At 45.2% G+C, this 25,789-nt stretch overlaps 1 protein-coding gene across 1 annotated transcript; it reads left to right on the top strand.

Moving 5' to 3' along the window:
* Positions 1-12,425: 12,425 nt before the first annotated feature.
* Positions 12,426-15,341, top strand: FANCF (FA complementation group F). The gene has a single exon (XM_077322010.1). The coding sequence runs from the start codon at positions 12,768-12,770 to the stop codon at positions 13,806-13,808; it is 1,041 nt and encodes a 346-aa protein (XP_077178125.1). The 5' UTR covers positions 12,426-12,767; the 3' UTR covers positions 13,809-15,341.
* The last annotated feature ends 10,448 nt before the right edge of the window (positions 15,342-25,789 follow it).

The raw sequence follows: 25,789 nt of genomic DNA on the forward strand, positions 1-25,789 counted from the left end.
TCTCTCTCTCTCATATGCATGTGCATGCATGCTCTCTCTTGCTCTCTATCCACTCTGGTGAATGGAGGCTTCTCATTAATACCATACACTATTGAGCATAGCAGATTCAGATTTCAGACCAACCCCCCCCCCCCCCAAACAGATGGCCAAACCATTAATGAAGACAAACCAGAAAACAAATCACTGCTTTAAATTCTGGATGTCATGGGAGGATTTGAACAAAAGATGAGAAACCATGTTCTCATTTGGGGATATATTAGATTTAACTCTCTGATTCTGCCATTTTTTTAAGTAATCATGGACTAATTGTGTTTTAAAATGTATAACATTATCAAAACAAGAAATAGTCATGCTAATTCCAGCAATCAGCTTAGGATCCAAATACTAGCAGGTCTTCTTCCATCCATACAAAAAATGTTTTACCATCGCTTTGTAATATAAATCTGGTGTCCTGATCATAGCAGGATGACATTGGCCGGTATGAAGGAAAAGGCTATTTCTGTCTGTTTCCCCCACCCCAAGTGGAATTCTGTCCCAGTAAGTCTGTCAGGCTCCTTCCCTTTCAGCCTTCCAATGAGATATTTTAATTTCAAGACGCTGCTGAATTCATAGAATCATAGAGTTGGAAGGGGCCATACAGGCCATCTAGTCCAACTCCCTGCTCAACGCAGGATTAGCCCTAAGCATCCTAAAGCATCCAAGAAAAGTGTGTATCCAACCTTTGCTTGAAGACTTCCAGTGAGGGGGCACTCACCACCTCCTTAGGCAGCCTATTCCACTGCTGAACTACTCTGACTGTGAAAAACTTTTTCCTGATATCTAGCCTATATCGTTGTACTTGAAGTTTAAACCCATTACTGCGTGTCCTCTCCTCTGCAGCCAGCAGAAACAGCATCCTGCCCTCCTCCAAGTGAATTCTGTAGATTGAGCTGCTGATTGCATGGCAGGCTGATAAATTCTAGATTTTATCTTTTCTTTTTGCTGTTAGCTACTTTCACAGCTATAAGAACTTTAAAATTTGTTTTCTAATTGCTTTAATTTCCTTTTTTAGACTCATCTATGCCATTTGTATGACACAAAGGTCAGGTACATGATTTAATATAAATAAGCAAACACAAAGTTATGATTATAATCCAGCCAAAATCCCTTGATTTCAAAGTGAAACTTGGGCCTATGCATTATTTTTTCCAACTAAAATCATTGGAACTTTCAAGTGCATACCTCTGTTTAGGTTGTTCCCTGCATTATTTTTTTTACTTGACAGATGACAGTACCCTAGAACAGCGGTCTGCAACCTTTTTCATGTTGTAGACCGCTGCCAAGGGGTGGGGGGAGAGGGTGACCTGCCCCCCCACGCATGCATGGCAGCCCCTGCGCAAATGTGCATGCGTGCCCGGTGGGGCCGCAAACACGCACGTGCAGCAGTTTCGTGCAGGTGTGAATATGCGGACCTGCCAAGCATGCACGTTTGTGTTTGCGGCAGGGCTGCAAACGCACATGTGCAGCAGGTCCGCTTCAGCGGCCGATTTGCTCACGGCCTCGCGAGCTTCTCACTTCAGGGGGGGCAGGGAGAGGGAGCTGCGGCTCGTCCGCAGCCCGGGGGTTGGGGACCACTGCCCTAGAAGATTCCCTCCCGCCCCCAAAGAAATTGTGAAATGAAAAGCATGTTGGGATCTTCTTGAACACTGTTATCCCAGACCAACAACAACAAAAGGTCACAGAATGGGATTTGTCCATTATATATAGGAGGCATTATATCACTTGCAATCTTCTCAAACAATCATCAAGCCTAAAACTGACTTCAAATGCCAGAACTCAATTCAATATTCACCAGTAAAAAGGTAAAGGTAAAGGTATCCCCTGTGCAAGCACCGGGTCATGTCTGACCCTTGGGGTGACGCCCTCTAGCGTTTTCATGGCAGACTCAATACGAGGTGGTTTGCCAGTGCCTTCCCCAGTCATTACCGTTTACCCCCCCAGCAAGCTGGGTACTCATTTTACAGACCTCGGAAGGATGGAAGGCTGAGTCAACCTTGAGCTGGCTGCTGGGATCAAACTCCCATCCTCATGGGCAGAGCTTTCAGACTGCATGTCTGCTGCCTTACCACTCTGCACCACAAGAGGCTCGGTATTCACCAGTACTGAAGTATAAAATGTTATTAAAACTTTTAATTACTATGCCAATGCAAGCTTCAGATGATGTGATCAAAACAAAAATAATCCTCTTCTCCTTCCCCTCCTCCTTCGAAAAGCAGCTCTCCAGATGTTTCTCCCTTCCCTTACACATGTCCAGATAGATGTTCTGATTATTTTGGCTTTTTACTGACACCACAGACTTGTATTTGGTAATAGTTCTATGACATAAAGACTTAATGTCCAGATTACAATGTCTGTTCATTTGGATACACATTCTGTGGAATAGTATAAAGCAACCACATTTATCCAGTGTTCTTTGAAGATTAAAAGCCAAAATATTTATATTTAAAGGCTAACATCTGCAAGAAGAAAAGTTAATAAAGGCTTACAATGGAGTATGCCAGTCATTCCTAACTAGGGTTACTAATAACGCCAGGGTTACTCCAGAGTTCGAGGGGTTACTGCAGTTGGGAGGAGATTTAATGACTGATAGATTAGATTGAGAGACAGAGAGATTAACTAACTAACCCAGGGAGAAATTAGGAGGGCAGAGTGGCTTTCTGTTCATCATTCTGGTCTGCTGTGACCTTATTTAATTCACATACAATGGAAAAGGAATGGGAGGGAACAACTGAATCTGCTTCACTCCCCCCTTTGGTTCCTCTCAATTTTCATACCTTCTAGAGAAGTTATTTTCTCTAGGGAAACTGATCTCTGTGGTCTGGAGATAAGCTGTTTCCCCAGGACCCAGGGGATCCCCAGGACCCAGGCTGGTATCCTAGTCAAGAGCTACTACACCTGGATCCAGTGCAAGGAATGTGCACAGCTGGCACAAGGATTCCTTTCTTCCCAGATTTCCCCTTGCCCCAGCAACCATTTCTGACCCTGAAGGTCTTGTTAGGATTGCCAAATTCCCAATGGTGCCTGGAGTTCTCCCAAAGTTACAAGTGATCTCAAAATCACACAGATCATTTCCCTTGAGGGGAATTGCTGCTTTGAAGTGGGTTTTATGACCGCTGAGATGAATGCTTCCTTGTTTTGCTCATGCAGGGCATGGCACACACGATAATATAATTAACTTCTTATTTAACAAGCATTATTTTATTAGTGATGGGGCTTGGCAAGTAGGTGTGGCCAGCTGCCATCACATCCAGGATTACTTGAAGCCTGAAGAATATTTCAGGTGTTACTCCATGGTCAAAAGGTTGAGAAAGTTTACAACTGATGCACTGCAGACAAGACACAATAGCTTTTCAGGGGCTGAAGTAAGAGGAGGCTGAATGGAGATACTAGAAATAGGAACAAGAGGTTCTGATGCAATGAGTTATCAATATTTGTATTGGACAGTAATCCCGTGTATGTGAGAGAGAGGGAGGGGAGGGTGCTGTGAAGTCGCAGCCATGTTATGGCAAGTGATTAAGCAGAAATAGTTTGCCATTGTCATCTTTAACCATTATTAGCCCTTATAATAAAAGGGAAACAGCCTCCAGGGTGGAGACTGTCTGGGGCTCTCCAGGCCTGCCCAACCTTGGAATATGGGCCAATCCAGTTGCCCAGCAAACCTGGGTGACCCCGGATTGGGCTGGCCCATAGAGGGCTAGCCCCCACCAGCCAGCCGCTCATGCCTCACCCGCCCTCGAGCACACACACACACACTGGCTGAGGAGTCCGAAGCACCTCCACTTGCCTTCCTGGACCTCCCCATGCCAGCTGCCATGGTGAGGCACTGGTACTGGAGGCGGTGGCCCCATAATGGCAATAGCAGTGCTGCCAAAAGAGGCCACAGCCATCCACAGCCACCTGTGAAGCTCCCCGCTGTGGAGGATTGTGCTGCCAGGGTGGCAGTGGTGGCCATGCGGTGGTGGCAAAGGCCGGGCCTGCCTGCCTGCCACCTGTGGTTGGGATCCCCTCTATAGTGGGCTATGCTGCCAAGGCAACAGCAGCAGCACCGCCTCACCCTGTGGCTACCTCCTGGGACTCCCTGTTGCCTGAGGTGGCCCTCATCGCCATAGAGACCTGTACTGCCGAGGCAGTGGTGGCCCTGTGGCAGTGGTGGAGGCAATGACAAGGCCAGCATGCAAGGACTGTCTTCCGCCTCAGGCGGGGCTCGCCGCAGTCCTGCCCAGCCCCCCTTCCCCCAGCAGACAAACCCCAGCAGCAAAGCAGGGTGGTGGAGGTGGTATCCGGAGCCACTGTTCCACTTGGGAGGGCCAGGAGGGAAGGGGGAGTCACCTCCACACGCCGCCTCCAACCCCGCTGCCACCACTGCAGAGCCTTCACTGGGGCACTGGAACCGACAGTAGGAGCTGCTGTTCCTCTTTAGGGAGGTGGGGAAGGAGGGGATCATCACTTCTGCCCACCACCTCCAGGCCGCCACTACCTCTGCAGAGCCCTGGGTGGGGTGCTCGAGGTGGAAGCCAGAGCCACCATTCCTCTTGGGGGGGATAGAGGGAGGAATCATCTTCTCCTGCCACCTCCAGCCCTGCCGACGGCTCTATGGGGCACTGGAGGTGTCACAGGGTGACTGTACTCTTGGGAGGGATGGGGAAAAATGCATCATCCTGCCGCCTCCAGCTTCTTCCTTCATCTCTCTGTTTGTTTCTTGCTCTCCCTCTGTCTGCCTATCTCTTTCCTTCTCTGTTTTGCCCTCCTTTTCTCTGTCTTTCTCTCCTTCTCTTTCTGTCTATCTTTCTCTTCTTCTACCTTTCTCTCTTTCTAGCTTTCTTCCCTTCTGCCTATATTTCTTGCTGCTATTCTCTTTTCCCTCTCTCTTCTCTTCTCGCTTTCTTTCTCTTTCCTTCTCTCTCTCTCTTTAGATCTCTCCTTTTCTGCTAGTCTCTTCCAACCTGTCTCTCTTTTCTACTTTCCCCCCCACACCCCTTTCTAGCACCCATTGTATCACCTACAACGGGCTTTCACTCTAGTAATCTATAAAGTCATCTTTGGAGGTCTGCCATTGAAGTACTGACCATGCTTAGTTTCTGAAATTTGATGAGATTGGGCTATACTATACCATTCCACACACTCCAGTATGTATGGAGCAATTAAATATGTACACTGGCAATTAAAGTCCAAATCACTTTTGATAGCTGTGTACTTGTGTCTTGAAGAGAGGAGGTCTACACCCAGTGTTACAGCATTATCTTGGCAGCTTTATATGTTCTAATAGGGGTCTGCTCCCAGTAGCAGTTAGCAGTGTAAATCTATGCAGGAACTTTACTCCTACTGACAAATTGGAAATGCAAGTAAAAATCCCAATGTGGCCTGCAGGTAGGGGTGCAAAACCTGCTCACCTCTCACTGCTTTTACCTCTAAAGCTTATCCCCCAACACCCCACCCCCTACCTCGGCTTCAATCCCAGAAGTATCAGTGGGAAATTAGTGTGAGCATCCCCACCTTCCGCTTTTGGCAGTTTAAAATGTATCCTCCCAGTTTCAATATAATTAGACCAGACTTGCATTCAAACATATGCATCTACTTCTGTCATATATAGTTTAGCCTTGGGGCTCCCTGTGCCATTCCCTGTCCCTGTAGTGTTGTTGATTCACATTGTCTAGCTTGTTTCCAATAATGTAGTGTTTAAAGTGGAGAAATACACCATTAGATCTTGTGAATCACATACAAAACTTGTCTAAACTTTTCTGAAAGCAGGGGGTAGGAAAGATTTGAAATTATGCATTAGCTTGATCCAGTCCTTTGGATGATTTTGCACAGAGCACTCCTCTTGATGTGTAAGGATTTTTGCACATATAACCCTTTTTATAGTTAATGAGATTAACATACATGCCCTGCCACCAAATTCAGAATTTTCACTTAAGTCATGAAACATACGCCAATTGAAAAGATTTCTACCATCCCTTGCTCTATGCATTTGCCCCATAGTAAATGAATGTTAATATGGAAAGTTGAATTCCCTAGCAAATAAGAACCAATGAGCTCCGTAGCAAAGACTAAAAAAAAACCTGATGTATATATTCTGTGGTTTCCATTTCCTTGGCTTTATTGTTTTTATGTAAATTCTCCCAGGACATTTCAGGTTATATGTCTGGAAAGCTTCGCTATCCAGCCGAGGAAAGACTGAGAGAATAATGAGAAATGTGCTGGAAGAATGCATATAAAAAGCTTCAGAGAAATGAAAATGGAAACAACAGACACTTACAAACTTATTACACATTAATGTAAAAATCTGTCTTTTGTGTCTGGAGAAGGTGGTGTGTAGGAGTGCAGAGACACAGACATACTATAGAGGTTATTAAGGTAGTCATGAGGTATCAGGGCATGCAGTTTATGAGATGTTCAGAAGGCATAAGTAGCCTGAGAATAAAACCTGAATCACTTATGCCATAAGAATCGCCAGACACCCCAACAAATTGTGCCATTTGCTACTGACTCTCCTGGGGAATAGAAGTTCAAGGCCAGTGTAAAGGAATTTCTGTTTTGGATGATGGAGCAGTGGAAATATATGGTGTTATAACTTAGGGACAATCAATGCAAGTATTTTTTTTTTGTATTTCAAAGGGCTTACTCATCTTCCTTTCATGGGTTTATTGCCATAATCTCACACCACAGCTGACAATGATCTATATCCCCAGTGACACCACACCATTCCTGTCACACTAAAGGGGAAGCTCATTACAAAGGGCCAGTATCTTTTGGGAGACAACAAGCAATGAATGTCCACCTGTGTGATTCCCCTCTCTCCCACATGCAGCCATCTGGTCAAATCTGTTACAACTGTTCTCACAGAGCAGTTCTGTCAGAGCTCTCTCAGTCTCACATACCTCGCACGGTATCCATTGTGGGGAGAGGAAGGGAAGGTGACTGTAAGCCACTTTGAGACTCCTTTGGGTGTAAAAGAGAAACTATAGTGTTACCCTGGCAAGTGGCCCCATATAGGAGGCAGTCTTCAAGAAGTCACCTCCATATGCCTGGCACATATTGGACAATGTGCAGGATGGCGCACATAGAGACCAGACTGACAGATACTCGATATGAAAAGTTATTGGATCCATTTCTTGGTCAAGGAGGTCAGGCAGCACTCCCTCCTACATTTCCTCTAGGCCAGTCCAATTAAGCCTAAATGGGCAGTTATGAGAAGAACAATAGGACCAGTGCTCCTCCCAGCCAAACCATCAAATTGTCTCTAGAGAAGCCTGAACTAATTAAAGTCTTTTGTCTATCTCAAGTGAAGCCTACTGTCATACCTTATGGTTCTTCCCTGTCTCCATATCCACTGATTAATGTGAGTCATTATGTGCAGTCCAGGTGAGAACCTGACTGTGTCCCCACCTGAAGTTTAGACAAATACTAATCCCATCAGCATGGGTCATCAAGGGCATTGTTTTTACAACCCCTGACCATGAGTCACACTCTGAGAGAAGGGTTTCTCTCATGGAACAAACCCCATAAAATTGGTAAAAAAGATCCTGCGTTACCCAGGCTCTTGCTATATTAATGATTCCCCACAATTCCCTTTAAGGGATCTGATTTTGATAACAATAGCAAAAGATCAGAAAATGCACACACACACACACAAGGTATTTCAGGAATTTCACACAAGTACTGCTGGGAGAAAAGACAAATTCAGATATTGGTTAGAAAATCAAAGGAAGGTGGGGTCAAGTCAAAAGACAGGTAAGGCTGGGCACCTACTAGGGTTGCCAGCTCTGGGTTGGGAAATACCTGGAGACTTTCAGGGTTGAACTAGGAGTATTTGGGGCAGGGAAGAACTTCAGTGGAGTATAATGCTATGGAGTCCACTCTCCAAAGCAGCCATTTCCTCCAGAACTGATCTAAACTGTAATACCGAGGGATCCCCAGGTCCCACCTAGGGACTGGCATCCCTAGGAGATACTGCTTTTGTCCTGCCTCTACAGTACTCCATTTTATGTTTTATATGAATGAATCATGAGTGAATTTGTAAAATGTGGCATGAGGTAAGGAAAACCATTGGAGATGAACCACCCACATTACGGTTAACTTGTTTAGCATTGTGAATGAGAAGTTATTTTAGGTTAGCAGGCTGTCTTGTCTGTAAGCAAGAAAAAGTCACACACACACGCAGTTCCTGTGTGAAGGAAATGTCTCTATCCAGTATGAGTTGCAGGTAATTATTAATGCATTGTACTGGCTTGAGTTGAAAGCTGTATGTGACCACCAGAGGTATTCTGCTGTAATTTTCTTTTGGCTTGTCTTGTAGCAAGACATGGTAGTAGTATAGTTGCAAACCTTTGCTAATATTATGAACAGAAGGTGGTGGAGTTTATATTTCCCCGTGGTCTAACCAAATAATAAAAGGATGTTCCCCCCCTCCTCCACCCTTTAAATGCATGGTAATGGGACATTAATCTGTTTTAGTGGTTATACATGTGGAACAGAAGTTAGAATTTCCAGTTCTGGCACCGGGTTGTTATCAATATTATTGTGTAGGTGGAAGATCTAATAGCCCTTTGTAAAAGCTTACTTTGCTATATGACAAATGATGTAATCTTTTCATATCATTAAAAACTTAGATTTATAACAAATGCCATATCCATTTGTTCTTACCAATTGAGATCCAGAGCTGCATTGATTTCCTGTCCTTTATGTTATCCTCACAACAACCCTGTTTGGTGGCTGGAACCAAGCAGTTGAGACCCAGCGAACTCACATCACAGACATCACTCTTGGGCTTCAGGGTGAAGCTTTAAGTAAAAGTCTTTATTGGGAAAGTCAGCATCCAGAGTCTACAGTTTGCATATGCTCACAGACAGGAATCCTTGGCAGAGACACCAGAGAAGGGGGTGGCATGGCTTATATACCTGGGCTATGGAAAAGGGGCAATAGACCTGCCTGAGGGGAGAATTGGACATTCACACAGGAAAATAGGATCAGAGTGTTCTTTGATATGGGTAGTGTTAAAGCGGTTCAAAAATTTGTTGTTTTGCCTAGCCAGGGAGAACAGCCTTGAAGGGAGATAGCGAGTAGCTGTGGAAGCAGGATGGGTCTTTGAAAAGCAAGCAGAGGCAAGGGGAGGGATGGTGCTCCTAAGCCCAACCAAGATGCCAGAGTGGAATGGGAGTTCTGGGAGTAATAGGAAATCAACAACTTGTAAAATAAGCCACAGGGGCAGGAACCAGGGGTTCATGACATTTGGTAGGGCTGCTGACAGTTTGTCACCCAGCAACCTTCTGTGGCAGGTGGGGATCTGAGTATTAGAAACTCATGACAGAGTGCTTAAAAGTTCTCTTATAACATGTTGCCTGCCATGAAGATAATTTTATTCAGGGCATTCAAGTTCCCTTTACTTTTGGCATGGCAGCTTCCATCATCATTCTGTGATGGTGACAAGTTATCAAATATATAGCATTATCTTTTGAGTGATGCCTGTTACAAACAGAAGGGTTCCATTACATATAGCATGGGGTGATGCTGGTTTGTTGCACTTGGGCCAAGATTTCCTCTTGTCTTTCCATTTTGGACCTGGAATTCCCACAATCATACTAAAACTGGTGGCCAATTTTGAGTCTTCAGCTTTATTCTCTGATCCGTTATCCCTGCCAGTGTGTCAGGATTGTTAGAAAACCCTGCCATGAATTAGCCTGAGTTTCTCCATGACAATAAGATTGATCTTTGTAGCTCTGTGCCTGGGGGCCCCATCCCCCAGGCCCATATATTATGCATGCTTGCTTGAAACCGAAACTATGTTGATGTAGCTATTATCTCTAGAAGCTGTGAATGTTCTTTCCTTTGAAGCCCTTTGGTTGGGCCTGCATATTGTAACCATAACATCTTATCTGGGCCCGGAGACAGTCAAGGACATGTGAAAAGTAACACTGTGTTTTATGGTACCTGTCTCCTCTTCCTTCCTCCCCTCCCTTGGGAACTTTCAAGTTTTGGGCGGGAGAACTGTATTGATAAGGAGAAGCAAATCTGTCTTCAGGCAGATTTGACTTCTCTAGTCTAGGTGTATGAAGTATCTCTCAATAAATGCTTTCTATTCAAAGAAGCTTGTTGTGAGTCCTTGCAACGTCTGTAGTATAATAATGTGTAGGACTAGGAAAATGGGGAAAGAAGAAAACAGGGAATGTCTTGCAATGCACTTCCACAGCAGCCATATTATAACCTTCACTTCCATCCAAAATTATTGTCAGGACACCCCAAATGCATTGGTCTGCAAACAACCAATGAGAGCTGACCAAATGTTGGGGGGAGAGCTGGCAGTTAGGTCCATTAAGGCCACTGCAAAGGGAGCTAGAACAGTGTAAAAGGGAGATGATAGCTTGAGCTGGTGAATGAGAAAATACACTGAAACAAATACACTTAGAAGCATGAATCAAGTTGGCATAAGAAGCTGAGAAATGACCTGAATCATAACGCTTTGAATAAAAGTTAACTCTTTTCTGCTTAATCCCACTGAGTGTATACTGTCAGAAAAACACGCACACACATACAAAACTGTTGGGCTTCTGCTTTTCTCTTGATATATACCTATCAATAAATGGTAGCAGCATGAGATTGAAACGTTCGGGTTCCAATCCCAATAACTCTGTGAAGAGTCTGACTGACAGGTGGTCAATAAGCAGATTGGGCTGCCCTGTCTGGCAGTATTTCTGGGAGTGAAAGAGAAGACCTAGCTTGTGAAGGTGTCATGATTCTTTGTATATTAAAAAGAGACAACAGTTGATTAACTGTGTCTGCCTTACCTACCTGTATCCTTAAACATGTGTGACAGAGTTTGTGGTGCACAGTAGCACCTGTGAAGTGATGATGATGTTATCCATTCAGTCATGTCCGACCCTTAGCGATTCTATAGGAAAGTTTTCACCATACATTTCTGTCTCTGACTGCTTCTTTTAGTTGGTTCATGGTCATCCCTGTATCGGCTTTGATTGTGTCGAGCCAGCGGATCCTTTGGCGACCACGTTTCCTTTTGCCGCTGACCATGCCGATTGATTTTTCTAACGAGTTTGATCCCATGATGTGTCCAAAGTAAGTGAGCTTTAGCCATAATATCTTGCCTTCTAATGACATAATTTGTTTGCTCGTCTCTAAAACTATCTTGTTGGTAACTTTGGCTGTCCATGGGATTCGCAGCATTCATCTCCAACACCATAATTCAAAAGCATCTATTTTCCTTCTGTCTTCTTTCTTCAGAGTCCAGCTTTCGCATGCATAGCTTGTTATGGGGAAGACAATGGCATTGACTAGCCTGTGGACCAGAGATGAATATGCAACTGGCTGAATGTTGATACTGGAATGACAGTAGATAAGCAGTGGATTTATGATGGACAAAAGGACTTGATTCTGCAGGGCTATTCTTATTAATGCCAGTCCTTGCTTCATAGTGTAGCCCTGTTTTCTCCTGGTAATACACTGCTTAATTGCAAGCTGTTGCCAGCTTTGTTTGGGCTGCCATATATTGTGGATTTGTATCTCAGAGGACCCAAGGAGCTTGTATCTTCAGGTTTTGGTTGCTATCCTAATTGTTGTGTGAGAAATGGATTCTGACAAACCATGTGCTGCAGGTTCTCTGTGCCAGATTGCTTGAGTGCTCAGTGAGTGGCCAGAGCTGTGAAATGACCAAGACATATTTATTAACTTCGTTTGTACTCCCATCTTTCTCCACATTGGGGACCAAAACTACTTATATTATCTTCACAACCAAGTCACAGGCTGACAGCTGTGCTTGGTTTAGGTTAGCCAGAAAGATTCCATAACAGAGCAGGGATTTGAGCCTTGGTTTCTCACTACTTCATGCTAACATCCATATCACAATGCTAAGTGTTCTTAATCTGAACTGTAGCTGCTCTTCATTGCGGATTATTCTTAATTTTAACAGCACATGGTTTATATGTAACATGTGTGTCAACATATTAATTTGATTACAAACCAGTTCATGTGACTGGATGACAAGATACTTAAAGATCCAGACTTAATCCCGGACCAAATCCCCAGTGACAATGGGCTTCATGCCTAAAGTAGAGCTTACTTTGCCCTTCCATTTCACCCTGTGCATTAACCCAGCTGTTTCAGCCAGTAAATCACCCAAGTCCTGCAAAACTGAAAGGACCATATTTTGCAGCGACTAGGCAGTAGAGCAGGGGTAGTCAAACTGTGGCCCTCCAGATGTCCATGGACTACAATTCCCATGAGCCCCTGCCAGCATTCGCTGGCAGGGGTCATGGGAATTGTAGTCCATGGACATCTGGAGGGCCGCAGTTTGACTACCCCTGCAGTAGAGGATGAGAACTTTCCACGACTGGAGAGAGTAAAACCTGAGTGCGTTTCTCCCGTCTCCTCCTCCTGCCTCCCTATCTACACAACAAACGGCTGGCGATCGTGTCAGGGGCTACTCAGCCGATCGATAAAGCACGAAAACCGCGCTCGCGACCCAATCGGCGCTAAAACGCAGCGTGGGCTAAGCCGCGCGACAGGCGCCAGCGAAAAGGCTGCTGTTTGGCTACCAGCGAAAGGCTTTCCCTCGTCTCGTCATTAAATGGGAAGACGGGCGTTTCCTCTGCCCAATAGCGGTTCGAGAGCAAGTGCTCTTTTGGTTGGCGTGCGTCCTCCTGCGGAAGGCGGGCTTCGCTCGCGTTCAAACTGACGGCGCCAGAAGGCGGAAGGGGGCCGCGCACTCGGGAGCCTTCGCGATGGAGGCGCTGCTCTCGCAGGCCGAGCAGCTGCCGGGCCTCCTCGCCGTGTCCCGCTCGGGTGCGGTGCGAGGCTGGGACGTGGCGACCTTGCAACGGGCGCTGGGCTGGGGCCGCTTTTTCCAGCAGCTCCACGGCCGCCTGCAGAGCCAGCCAGGCCTCAGGGCCGCCTTGCAGAGGCGTGTGTGCCGGGGGCGTGGGCTCAGCCTGGGCCATCTGAGGCGCTGCCCGGAGCTGCTGGGCTTGGCGCTGCTGGAGAACCGGGCCCTGCCTTCCGCCGCTTACCAGCGTCTCTTGCGGGACCTCTTGCTCCCCGAGGGCCAGGGCGATGGCGCCTTCGTCCCCCTGCTGACCAGGCGCAAGGCTGCCGCTCAGCTTCTCTGCCTCCGTCTGGCGGCGCCGCCTCCTCCTCCTCCTCCTCCTCTGGAGGCCTCCGCTGGGCACCCGGTGACTCCGGAGCTCAGAGCCCAGGCTCAGCTGCTGCTGTCGCGCCTGCAGGAGGAGGAGGAGGAAGGCGGCGACGCCTCTTCCTCCTCTGCTCTGCTGGACCAGCTCCCCTGCAGTCCCGGTCTCTACAGGGTGGTAGCGACGGCGTTGCTGGAGCCCGCCGGGGAAACTGGGGCTGCGACGAGGCGGCTGCTCTCTTGGCTGCTGCGCGATGACCCGGGTCGCCTCTCCGCCTTCTGCCGCCTCCTGCCTGCCCCGTGGATGGCTTCGTTGTGCGGCCGCTATGCCGAGTTGCGCGCCCCCTACTTCAGCCTCCTAGCCGCCTGGGGAAGCCGCCTCGCCTATGATCCGCTGCGAGGCGAGTGGCGAGCCGGCGGCCTCCAAGAGGAGCAGGTACCCTGGCAGGAGATGCGAGAGCGAGTCAGCGGCCTTTTGCGGGAGCCCGAACCCCTTCGCAGCGCCATACGGGCCCAGCTGATTCGGCTCAAAGCTCAAGATGGGGACTTCGAAGTCCAAGGCCTGAGCGTGTGGACAGACCTTCTGCTGGACGTAGAGACGACGGCCTCGGGCAACAAGCTGCTCCCTCAGTTGTGAGGGCCTGATTAAAAAAAAAAACACAGGACAACTTCGGAAAGCCTAGGGAGAACATCTCACCAACTGAAAGGAAAACTGGTTTGCAGTCTTGAAATCCAATGCCACAACATCTAATCTGAGGGACTAATGTGAAACACTATATTATTAATCTGACTTTTCACTTACCAGTGTTACAGAAGGCTTAACTGCATCATTCTTCAGTTCCCTTAGCACTTGAGTTCTCCTCAGTTGTCCACCTTCCTGACCAAGAGTGTTAAAAAATGAGCGCAACCTGTTTGCACCTTCCTACATGGTCAAAAATTCTGTGCTGAAAGTAGTATTCAAATGGACACAATACAATATAACAATCCTACTTCCTTTTATTAAGACTTTTTTTCTCATGGAGGACAGTTAGTGGGAAAGGAGTAATTTGATCCAGCTTCTTTGTTAGTATGTCTGAGTGAGTTTTCAGAAGCCAAAAGTCAACTTGTTTTGGTCCTTCTGAACTTGTTTTCATTTGAAGTTATGTGCTAAACTGTATGTCCTCTCCCAAAAAAATCTCTAACTAGAAGTTATTTTATCAAATAATCTTTCTTGCTAAACATTCAGTCATTGTATAGATTTAAATATGTAAGCCACAACATTTCAGTGTTGATAAAGGTGGTTGGTGGTTTTCCCCTGTAAGTGCTTCTGTAAGTGCTAGCACCAACTAAATTAGCTTTTGTGACTTTACTGAATTGTATCTTGGTTGCATTTTCTTTAGTGAGGTCAGTGAAGAATTTTATAAACCTCTGCTACAAGTTGCTCTCAAAGAATTTAGCTTTTTGTGTCTATTGTTTATTAATATAACACTTAAATAACATGCTACATAGTGAGAATCCTTGGCCAGTAAAATTGGGATGGCTGATTAGATGTGTGAGAGAATATCAAACTTGGAACTTCATGTGCATTCAATTATTAATGTCTACTTTTCGCATTTTGTACAGTTGTCCCTTTTTATTTCGAGTCATAGCTAATTATAAAAGGTGTTACTGTTTAAAGGCTTGTGTATTTCATATCTTTCCTTTTAATGTATTATTATAGAAATGTCAAGCTTATCATTCAAATAGGTCGTTAGCAACATCTTGAGCAGCTGTGGCCTATGTATACATGTTAAATACACACCAGCTTCAAAGCCTGTGGTATTTATGATGATTCTCAGGGTCAATGAAACTAGGAGGAACAAGATCCTTTAGTTGCTTTGCCTTGGTGCATCAGGAGCCAGCTTGGTGTAGTGGTTAAGAGGCAGACCCAAATCTGGAGGACCAGGTTTGATTCCCCACTCGTCCACATGCAGCCAGCTGGGTGACCTTGGGCCACACATAGTTCTCTCAGATATCTCTCAACCTCAACTACCTCACAGGGTGTCTGTTGTTGGGAGAGGAGGACTGGAGATTGTAAGTTGCTTTGAGTTGCTTTGGGTTATAAAAATCAAGTTCTTCTCATCCTGAAGAATTAAGTATATTTAGTATTATGGCTTTATCTCTCGCTCTACGCGGGCCTTCCCTTGTCCTTGATCCGGAAACTTCAGCTAGTGCAAAACGCAGCTGCTAGGGTCCTCACTGGTACACCTTGGAGGGCCCACATTCAGCCAGTCCTGAGGCAGCTGCACTGGTTGCCAATTGCTGCCCGGATCAGGTTCAAGGTTTTGGTTCTAACCTTCAAGGCTTTATGCGAGTTGGGACCCACATACCTATCACCCTATGCCCCCCACAGAGCCTTACGTTCTGCGGGTGAAAATCTGTTGGTCATTCCCGGCCCTAGGGAAGCACGCCTGGCCTCGACCAGGGCCAGGGCTTTTTCGGTCCTGGCCCCTGCCTGGTGGAATGAGCTCCTGGGAGAGCTGCGGGCCCTGCGGGATCTTCCATCGTTCCGCAGGGCCTGCAAGACGGAGCTCTTCCGCCAGGTCTACGGTTGAGGCCAAGGCTAACACCTATGCCCCCCCCCCTCCGGGATCTGGGATTGGGATTGGGACTGCTATCCCCCCTCCACCTGACAGTAGTGGGAGGGGAAGTGATTAGCCGATCTTGCCATGCTAGTTAGTTAACTAATAATGTTGAATTGTAGTCGTGGTTTTAATGGATTTTAATGGGGTTTTAAGATGTTGTAACCCGCACGAGCTGCAAGGGAGTGGCGGGGAATAAATCGAATGATAATAATAATAATAATGATGATGATGATGATGATGGTATCTGTAACAGTGGGAACTGTTTATCATAATTTGCTAAGGGCTAAGTGGGCATGGCCTTTCAGAGGCAGGGTCCAAGTTCTGACAGGGTTGTCATCTGTAACCACTATGCCACAATTCCCAAAGGTCAGTTCTCTCCCATATTCAACGAACATTCCACACCACAGGTTCTTGACACCCATATCTCCACACCCATGCCCTCATTTGCCACCATGCCACCCCAACCTCTCACACAACACACACATTCAACCCCATGCCCTTACAGACTGGACAACTCCTCCCCTTCCTCTTCCCACTGCCAAGCTCTAGCGCCCGTTGTGTTCCTGGATACAACAGGCTTTGTCCCTAGTATAAGCATAAAATGATAACCTTTTAAAAATACAGCTGGGAGGGAAGCAGATGTCATAATTGATACACAGAAATAAGCTAACATGATAGCTTTTGTGATTGCTGGTGACTTAATGATACATTGTTATATTTCACTCAGCAAAAGTTAAAAAGTAAAAAAAAATGCTGGCCACTGAATGTTAACAAGGAAAAAGTAAATGGAGATGAAGGGGCTAAGTACAAAGGACCAACTATACATATGTTACAATCCTTGGATTTTCAGTAGCTTGTGTACCGTACTTATATGCATTGTATTCATCTTGTCAGCTAGGCAGGATCAGTTCTGTTTAGTACAGGGGTCCTCAAACTTTTTAAACAGGGGGCCAGTTCATTGTCCCTCACCATTGGAGGGATGGAGTATAGTTTTTTAAAAAAAACTATGAACAAATTCCAACTCTGTGCTCCAGAGGAGCTATGAGTCTACTATCCCAGTGCCAGCTAGTGACAAGACCTCCTCAACTTGCCTGCTCTGACAAGATGTGAGCTCCTCCACCCCCCAAATGCACTTGCTGTTACACTGTCAGGCAGTGAGCTAAATTTGGGAGATCTGCCTGCAATGATTAGTCCTGTCATGGACTTGCAAACTGCTCTGAATGCAAAAAGCTGTTGCAGAGGAGTTGGTTCTTATATGCTGCTTTTCTCTACCAGAAGGGGTCTCAAAGCAGCTTCCCTTTCCTCTCCCCACAGCAACCACCCTGTCAGATAGGTGAGGCTGAGAGAGCCCCAATGGTGCTGCAGAGGAACAGCTTACAGTGCTATGGAAAGCAAAGGTGACCCAGCCGGCTGCATGTGTAGAAGAGTAGGGAGGGATCCCCAGCCCGCCATGTAGCTGTTGGGCCACCTGATCACCCCAAAATCCTGTCTCAAGAGAAGCCCTTGGAAAGCATGCCCGCAAAAGCTCATGCAGCTGCCCTCCCAAAATATTTCTTCCTGCTCCCCATATTGAATGTCCTGGCTCTTGAGAACCTGGGGGGTTGGGGGAGTCCAGCTCCCCTGCATCCAACATTTGCCCAAAAGGATCCAGCAAAAAAGAAAAGAAAAACAGAAATAAAAATAAAAAGGGAGGGGGTGCCCAGTGGCTGCTGGATCCTGCTCTTGGCAGCTGTGCCAAACTTCCAATCCCCCTTCCCTTGCGGCTACAAAGTGTGTGTGTGTGGGGGGGGAATCCAGCCCACCCCTACAATTGCCCCTATGGAGCAGCCCCTCAATGTCCCCAGAAGCGGGGGGGGGGGGGGAGAGATTTCCATGAGCCTAATTTTCATGGCCTCCCAACTGCCAATTTTCCCAACTCCCAACTCCCAATTTTCATGCCCTCCCAACTGCTGCCCAAGAAGAGCCACTTCCCGATTCACCCTCTCCTGACTGCCAAGCCTGCCTGTCCTGAGTTCTTCCGTGCTCCTGAGCCAGCACCCATTGTGCTTGATAGCCTGTTTTATGAATTAGGGTGGGGTGGCAAAAACCCCATAAGCTGACTGGCTCAAAGGGCAATACTCTGCTCTTCCCCTGAGAGGACCACCTCAGCCTCAAATCCCCCCCCCCCCCCCCGTCTCTGCACAGCTGAAAGAAAAGGGGAGGGCAGCAGGACCACTTCTGCACTTAACCCTTTATGTCAATTGAGCCTGTTGGGGGGGGGGGGGGGAGAAACCGAGAGTCTCAGCTCTGCGGAGCCAAGCCAGCCACTCTCCTGGTGGCTGGCCCTGGTTAGGCTGCACCAACACTCACCTGCTACCCTCTGCCGTGAGCCCACATCTCTGAAAGAGCTCTGTGCTGTGGGCTAGCAACACCGTCGCACTTGCATTCTGCCGGCGCTAACATGGCTGGGTGCAACACACAGGCACTGCCTGAAAGAGGGAGGAGTGGGGCCCAAGCCCTGTGAGCCCCACCATCTCTGAGGCCGCTGCTCTGCTCTGAGGGAGCCTCCGGCTCCAGCCCCCCCCCCCCCCGTGGGCCATCAATCCCCACCATGTGATTTGATGACACTTTCCACCACTATTCTGTGGCATTTCATATTAAGGAGTTGGATCACATTGGACCAAGAAACTAAACATACATAATTTGGTTTCTTGTCATTTGAGACTGCAAAGCCCTAGTGCTGCTCTTTCCAAGCTGTACTGTATTGTGACAAATGTTTAAGGCTGTAATCCATGCTTGCAGTGAGCTTTGTGGAACCTCTGAGTAAACATGCATAGGACTGGTCTTCATGAACAATCAGATTTTAAGTACATGGCAAACTCACTAGATGTTTCTTCCCTGTTTTCAAAGTGTTATGTTTAGTAATAACAAGGCTGATGGTTGTATAAACCCTTAAACTAGCCACAGTTCTTTGTGTGAATATTGTGAGTGTTTGAATATATGTTCCATTTATTTGCTACTTCTCACCAGACATATAACTCACTGTTTTTCCAATATTTTATAGGAGCTCTGTTCTGTGCACAGGCCAACCACCAAAACAGAATTTAGCCATATTCTCTTATATTAATATGTATTTTCAGTGCATTTTGTTTGCCAACCCCCCTTCTGTAAAAGAAAACAGAACATCAGAATTGGAACAGCATTTTTTTCTCTCTCTGTGTAGCTGTAAGACCCATTATGCACGGGGGTTTTAGCGCACATTCGGGGTGGAATGGCGGCGACTAAAATCACGGATAACGCACGGAGCTGGCTGCAACCGGCTGCAGCTTCGGTGCATGCCGCCGAAAAAGCCGCGTCAGTGAAACGCGGAAGAAAGCGCAGCTTCCGGGTGAGCGGGGCGCAACCAGAAGCGGCGCCCGGATCGGCGCGTGCATAATCGGTTACTCTGGGTTTTGCCGCCGTCGCGCCCCGCCCCGTGCATAACCGGTATGCGTCGCGTCTTCCCCCTCCGCGTTTTCCACGTGACCCGAAATCGCCGTTTCGGCGGCCGTGCATAATGGGCCTAACTGAGGCTTCTCTTCATCTTGATAGCCGTGGAATGGTTTCCAGAATAGGTCGGACTTGAGTAATTTTTTATATATTTTTAAATCGGTTAAACATTTATTGGATGATATGACTATATATGCTCATGTCAACCTGCCCCCCTTCCCAAAATTGCCAATGATGGGTCTGGAGGAGGGGTGGGAAGGGGCGGGGCCTCAGGTGGGTGTGTACACAGCTATGCTTGCCAACCATATTCTGCAGGATTGCACCATTTCTGGGGGTTCTTGAAGCCTGAAGAATGTTTCAGGGGTCTCTGTTGTAAAAAAGTTGAGAAAGGCTGATCTAGCAGAAGGGCTTAAACTTTGGTCTGTAAAGACACGCAACTGGAAAAGTTTCAGTGGTTGCCAGAACAGCCATGATTTAGGAAGTATGCAGTCAAAGATAGGAATGGTTGTGATCAGAAGTCCTGAAACCACCATTGTTTTGCATGGGAGAAAACATTGCCCACTCTCCCAGTATGAGCTGCTTCCACCTTGCTGACATCTAATGAGTAACCTGTCTTCCATGGCAAGCAGCTCATATCATTTTTGACACCACAACTCTAAAAATCATCTTTAAGCTAGTGGCCTGTTTTGAAGCTCAGCTTTATTTTCTACTTGCCACAAACAGGCAGGCAGTCCCACTGTATGCTTTTGCTTGTACCCACAATTTCTGTCAGACATAATAGCACCAAGTGCTTGATACTCTGAACATGAAGGCCATTTGCTGGATCAGTGTAAGCTTTAAAAAGGATCATTGGCTTCAGTCTCTTCTCACCATAGCCTAAACCAGGCTTTCTCAACCAGCGTTTCATGAAACCCTGGGGTTTCTTGAGGGCCCTGGAAGAGTTTCCTGAATGGGTTGGAGTTAATTTATATATATATATTGAAATTTGCTAAACATTGGATGATATAACCATACATAGCCATGTTAATCCACCCCCCTTCCCTCCCCAAATGGCCTGGAGGGGTGGGAAGGGAAAGGTCCCTTGGCATGTATACTGTTATGTTTCCCAACCATATTTTGCATGATTGTGCCACCTCTGGGGTTTCTTAGAGCCTGAAGAATGTTTCAGGGGTTTCCCAACAGTAAAAACATTGAAAAGGCTGACCTAAACTGAAAGATTAACTTACACCATCTTTATCATGTTCTCTACTGATAATGGTCAAAGGCTTGGTATCCTAACAGATGCAGGATTTTAAAAAGGACTATCACAAACACACACACACACACTGCAAAAAAGAAAAAAAACATAGGTTATAATAAATGACATTAATATTCAGATTTTCCCATGAAAACAAACTCAACACAACTTTAGGAATTCATTGTAGTAATAACCTAAGAAACATTTCTTGTACGTCTAGTAAAATGTAGTTAGGTGTGGAGTGTGTGATATACATACTTATGAATACATTTAATATATGTTAGTAAATGCATTAATTTCTTATTAATGTAAATGGCCTAGGAAGGAACAATTGATTTCTCCTAGGTTTTAATTGGACATGATCAATTGTGAATCACAAGTAGAACAACAAGGTCATTCATCAGCTGCTTAATGTTGTAATAGGCTGTGCTTGGCCTTTCAGCTGAGAAAAGATGGAGTGCCCTAAGGGAATGAGATTTAAATCATTATGCTGCTGACAATTAAATGTGTGTACTGCTATCTCTTGCAGCCTCATTATTCTTAATACTGGGGTGAAAGCTGCTGAGTTCAGAAGGGCCCTGTAATATGTTACAATTGCTTTGTAATTTTATCCTCTGTGTTTTGAACTTGAATCTCCCCAGTGTTCATTATGTAACAACTATAGGGGAAATGAAAAGCAAATCCATGTTGCATAGAAAGCAGTAAGTATTTATAGCTGGACCTGGCCCAAGGATTTATGAAACCACATTTAAGCATAATAGTAGAGAAGGAGAATCTACTGCAGCTACAGGCATAGATCATATCTACATTAGAGATGAAAATCTGACTTTGAAACTGAGACTACAGTATACATACTCCTATCAAAGACCAGAGGTCAGTATACATGAAGTAAGTTTCTTCTGCGGTTCGAGAGAAAACCACCTGTAAGAAGAGAATTCTTCACAAAGCAGTTTACCTCCTATTCTGCTTGTATCTCTTGAGAACAAACCACTCATCTGAACTGAGATCTTTCCTTGTGTAGGAAATTGCTTTCCCCATGGAAGTTCCCATGTTGCATGGGAGGCTTATTTATTTATTTTTATAATAAAACAGAAATCGGTTAGGCAATGGACAAAAGAAAGACCATTCCTGCCTATGAGCACATATACAATATAAATAAAATGTAGACATAACAGAGGAAATAAAGAGCGCATGAATGTCTTAACCAGAACAACAATAGCAAAAAAAAGTGTATTAAACAGCATCCCTTTGAGGCTTGAGGCTGAATATGGAAAATTCAACTCACTGTTTGGCTGTGAGGTTCATTGCATGTCCTTGGGCTGAAAGACTGATTTGGCCAACCATCAAAAAGTGTGAGAATAAAAGATAGTCTTGTATAGAACGCTAATTTTCTTAGAAAAGTGTAGGGTATAAATCTGATGTTTAGGATAGAACAAATGGTCCTGTTTCTTTTACAAGGTAATTTAAAATGCTATTGCTTGCTTTCATGTCCTTGAACAACCAAGTGCCCATTTTGTTTCAAAATGTGATAGAACAAGTGGAAGCTCTAAAGCTGAAGTAACTAGAAATGCTGCAGTGCAGTCTCTTCAGAGAATTATGCATCAAGAACAAACTAGGAGCACTTGACATCTATTCTTCTTGGATATGTCCTGATTCTGAAGCTCCTGCCAAGAGTTTGCTTGAATGATTTTGTTTTTCAGTTGTGATGCAAACTGTATTAACTTTGGATATCAATTAAAGGCCAGAAATCAACAGATACCATTTTAGTAACATGCTTAATATTTCTACAAGCTGTTTTTAAAATACAGCTTACTTCAAGTGATTGTATTCTTCAAAGATAAGGCATATTTAACACACAAACAGCTAAAGTTGCCCTCCCCCCATTTTACAATTTGATTTAAACCTGGTTGTTAAATGTCTGGACCACAGTGGTCTTTTCCGCGGCAAAAACTAGCAGGTAATGGGGGGGGGGAATGCAAAGCAGAGGCTATGTCTGAAATACCTGACTATTTTGTTAAACATTTATGCTTGGCAATGGCTAATTTGCTGTAGGTACTTGATATATATCTTGCTAGTCAACAAAGCAATGGCTGCATCTGGAATTACTATAATAATTAAAGCAAATGGCAGGCATGCCCCTTTCACTAATTGCAAGAGGAAAACACTGAGTCCTGTGTACCACACCAGCAAATTGGTCCCTGTAGTATCTAAGTTATTTCATTCTGTCACCATAGCCTCTAGCAAAGTTGCTGTATTTGAACAGAGTATTTGAACAGAGCATGATCTCTGCAACCTATTAAAGATGCTGTATCCTTATTTTATAATTTAGTTCCATGAACTAGCAGAAGATCATTTTCTTCAGAAATTTGGATACATAGAATTTTAAAATGGAATTATTTGAGTTTTTGAGCCAGTATGATCCTGAGAACACTTTCCAGGGAATAAACCTTACTGAATAGTCTTGAGTAGCACTCTGAGTAGGCTTGCTTCTGATAGGATTGTAACAGCATAAAAGTATCATTGTTCGTGTGATGCCTGTCTTCCCACTCTTGTTGGGCTTTCTGCCATGCACAAACGTGAAATCCAGATAAACCCTTCATTATCTTAATGAAGAGTGTTCCATGGAAAATGAAAATTCTGTCTTAAGCGTCAAAAAAATTCAACACTACTCATTTATATCAAATCTAAAAAAGAAGTCATTTTAAATCATAATTTCTTGATTACAATAATCTGTAAATGCTTAAATTTTTTAGTTATACTTGAACTCAGCACCTTGTTAACATGTGTGGCTTTGTGAAGGTGGTCTTGCTTTCCAGTTTCGCCCAGGTCAGAAGTACAGTTTAGGGACAGGGTCTGGCTCAAAAACAGATAGATAGATAGAGATAGATAGATAGAGATATAGATATGTAAACTGCTCAGGGAGCGGTATAAATAAAACAGTCAGGCTAAGGGGGTGAGCTGAGTCCAGGGTAGAAACAGGGGCCAATGACTGTCTTGGCCCCGGACTGACAAGAATTCCAGCCAGTCGGGTGAGGAGCCAATCGGAAGGCACAAAGCGCCTTCTGATTGGGCCCTCACCACGACAGACCAGAGTTCCATCCAGCCTCCCAACCCATCCACCCAGCCCAGCCAGGGGCAATCTGGAGACATCACTGCCAGTCTGCTCCTGAACACTGCAGGAAGAGGAGGTCAGTAGAGCTGTTAAGGGGACTGAGAACAAAGGCTTGGACAGGCTGCGCCAGCCCTTTTCACCCCAAGGCTGTCCTGTCATGTCCAACTGTAACTTGCCTCAGAACCCTGACAGAGCTGGCAGGAGGCTGGTGAGTGTACTACCTCCCCCTCCCTTCAGGCCAGATTTTAACATTGGTAAAGCGGGACACCACTGACCGGGGGTTTTTTGATTTAAAATTTGGTCTACATGGAGTAACAAAATTTTTCATAGAACACATAGAATGCAAAAATAGTATTATAATATATATATATTTAATTTCAACATAAGTACAGTTTGGCAGGTGCCCCCAGATGTCCCTCCAAAAGTGGGACAATCTGGTAACCTTACTTTAACAATCCCTGACTGAGGCATTTTCAAGAGCAAAGCAGGGGAGCCTCAGGGCATGGGGGTGGGAATTGCTTTTTTTGGGGGGGGGATTTCTCCTTCTGCCAAACGGCTGACAGAGAGGCCACAGAAAAGCCCCTTCTCACTTAAAATACTGCTCTGGCCGGGGGTTAGACACAGTCAAGCCATGTGCATGTGTATTTCTTCTTTGCAATTCTCTGCAGATTTGAGACTACTGCACAGCGTTATTCTGCAGACAAAACTGGATGCTATTGCGGAGGTACTTTTGTCTCCTGTTTCATCTGCACAACAACCCTGTGAAGTAGGCCTCAAGTCATTCAATTCAACAACAACCTGTGTGGGAGGACTTACATTTTTCTTCTCTACCACAACCCTGTCCAAATTAGCCCTTTCTGCCTGGGGGGCTGATCTTTATACTATGAAGATGAGCTGTACTTCCAGGAGTTCTCCAGGCCCCACCTGGAGGTTGGCTACCCCTGGGTTTCAAATATCCCTCGAGTTTTGGAGGTGGGATTTCAAAATCATACAATGCCTCAGAGATCAACCTTCGAGGAGTCCGAAGGTGAGCTTCTGGACCCAGGGGAAAGGCCACGCCGCTGCCAGGGGGGGGGGGAGGAAGCCTTCCCCCCTGCACCAAAAGCACACCTAGCGCCCATTGTATTTACAAGTACAATGGGCTTGTTCCCTAGTGTGTGTGTGTGTATTTCCTTCATCCAGAGTCCTGGGAATACTTTTAAATAAGAGAAGAGAGACTTAAATCTTTAGGGAGAGAGATATTTTTGGGAGCAATCTTGAAACATTCAAGTATTCCCATTCTATCAGTCTGATTTGGTTGAAAATGCTCATGTGAGTTTAGTCCTTTCCTTAGCAGAATGTTAGCATGGCTAGATTTTGGAGGTTATTAATTCACTGAATGATTGCTTAAGAGACTTTGATTAGTTGTTTCATGACTTAATACCAGGAAGGACTGGTGCTGTTGATTTAATTCTCTTGTTGGACTTATAAGCCACTTAGAGATACAAACCTGGAAATGTATGTGTTTATGGAAGGTTCTATACCTAGTGACTGACAAGAAATGATGACCCATTGAATCTTTTGGACCTTTAATTGTGTAATAAGATTGAGTGGTTCTAGTAATAATCTTGCGATATCAACCCTGTTTTCCCTTATCTGACAGGGTAATTCCAAAAGACTGATAACCCTTTTATAATCTCTCCCATGAGATCTGGCAAGGTTCTATCTAAAAAGCATCGTTATTTCAAAAATATAATAGCATGTTTTACACAATTTAAAGATGAGCCTAAATCTCAAACCCTTGAAGCCAAGAGTGATAGTCACCATTCCTATGAAGTTAAAGAGAGCTAGAACTATTAAGTGGGAAAATATTAGAAACTTAATGCCATTATCTCATTAAAATCATTGGGAATCATGTATACAGACCTATAAATCTTATCTAAGCCAGACCTCTATTTAGCCAGCTCAATTTTGATGAAAAGTAATTAACTTTATGTCATAATACTAGAAAATACTAGCTTTTCAGCTAAAATGAAATGTTTAATTTGAAAGAGTTATGCAGCCCTGGGAATTAGTGGCACATTATGGTATTGAACAGAAAGGGTGACCTACCCTGAAGGGAAAGGGAGAAGTAATAATGTTCAGGTCTCATCTGTCAGGCATTTCTTTTTGCCCAAAGGCTTCCTCCCTTTTTTGAGTGCTGAGCAGATTAGAAATAA

This window comes from Paroedura picta, chromosome 2 (assembly GCF_049243985.1).
Source record: "Paroedura picta isolate Pp20150507F chromosome 2, Ppicta_v3.0, whole genome shotgun sequence".
In the NCBI taxonomy this organism is placed as follows: Eukaryota; Metazoa; Chordata; class Lepidosauria; order Squamata; family Gekkonidae; genus Paroedura; species Paroedura picta.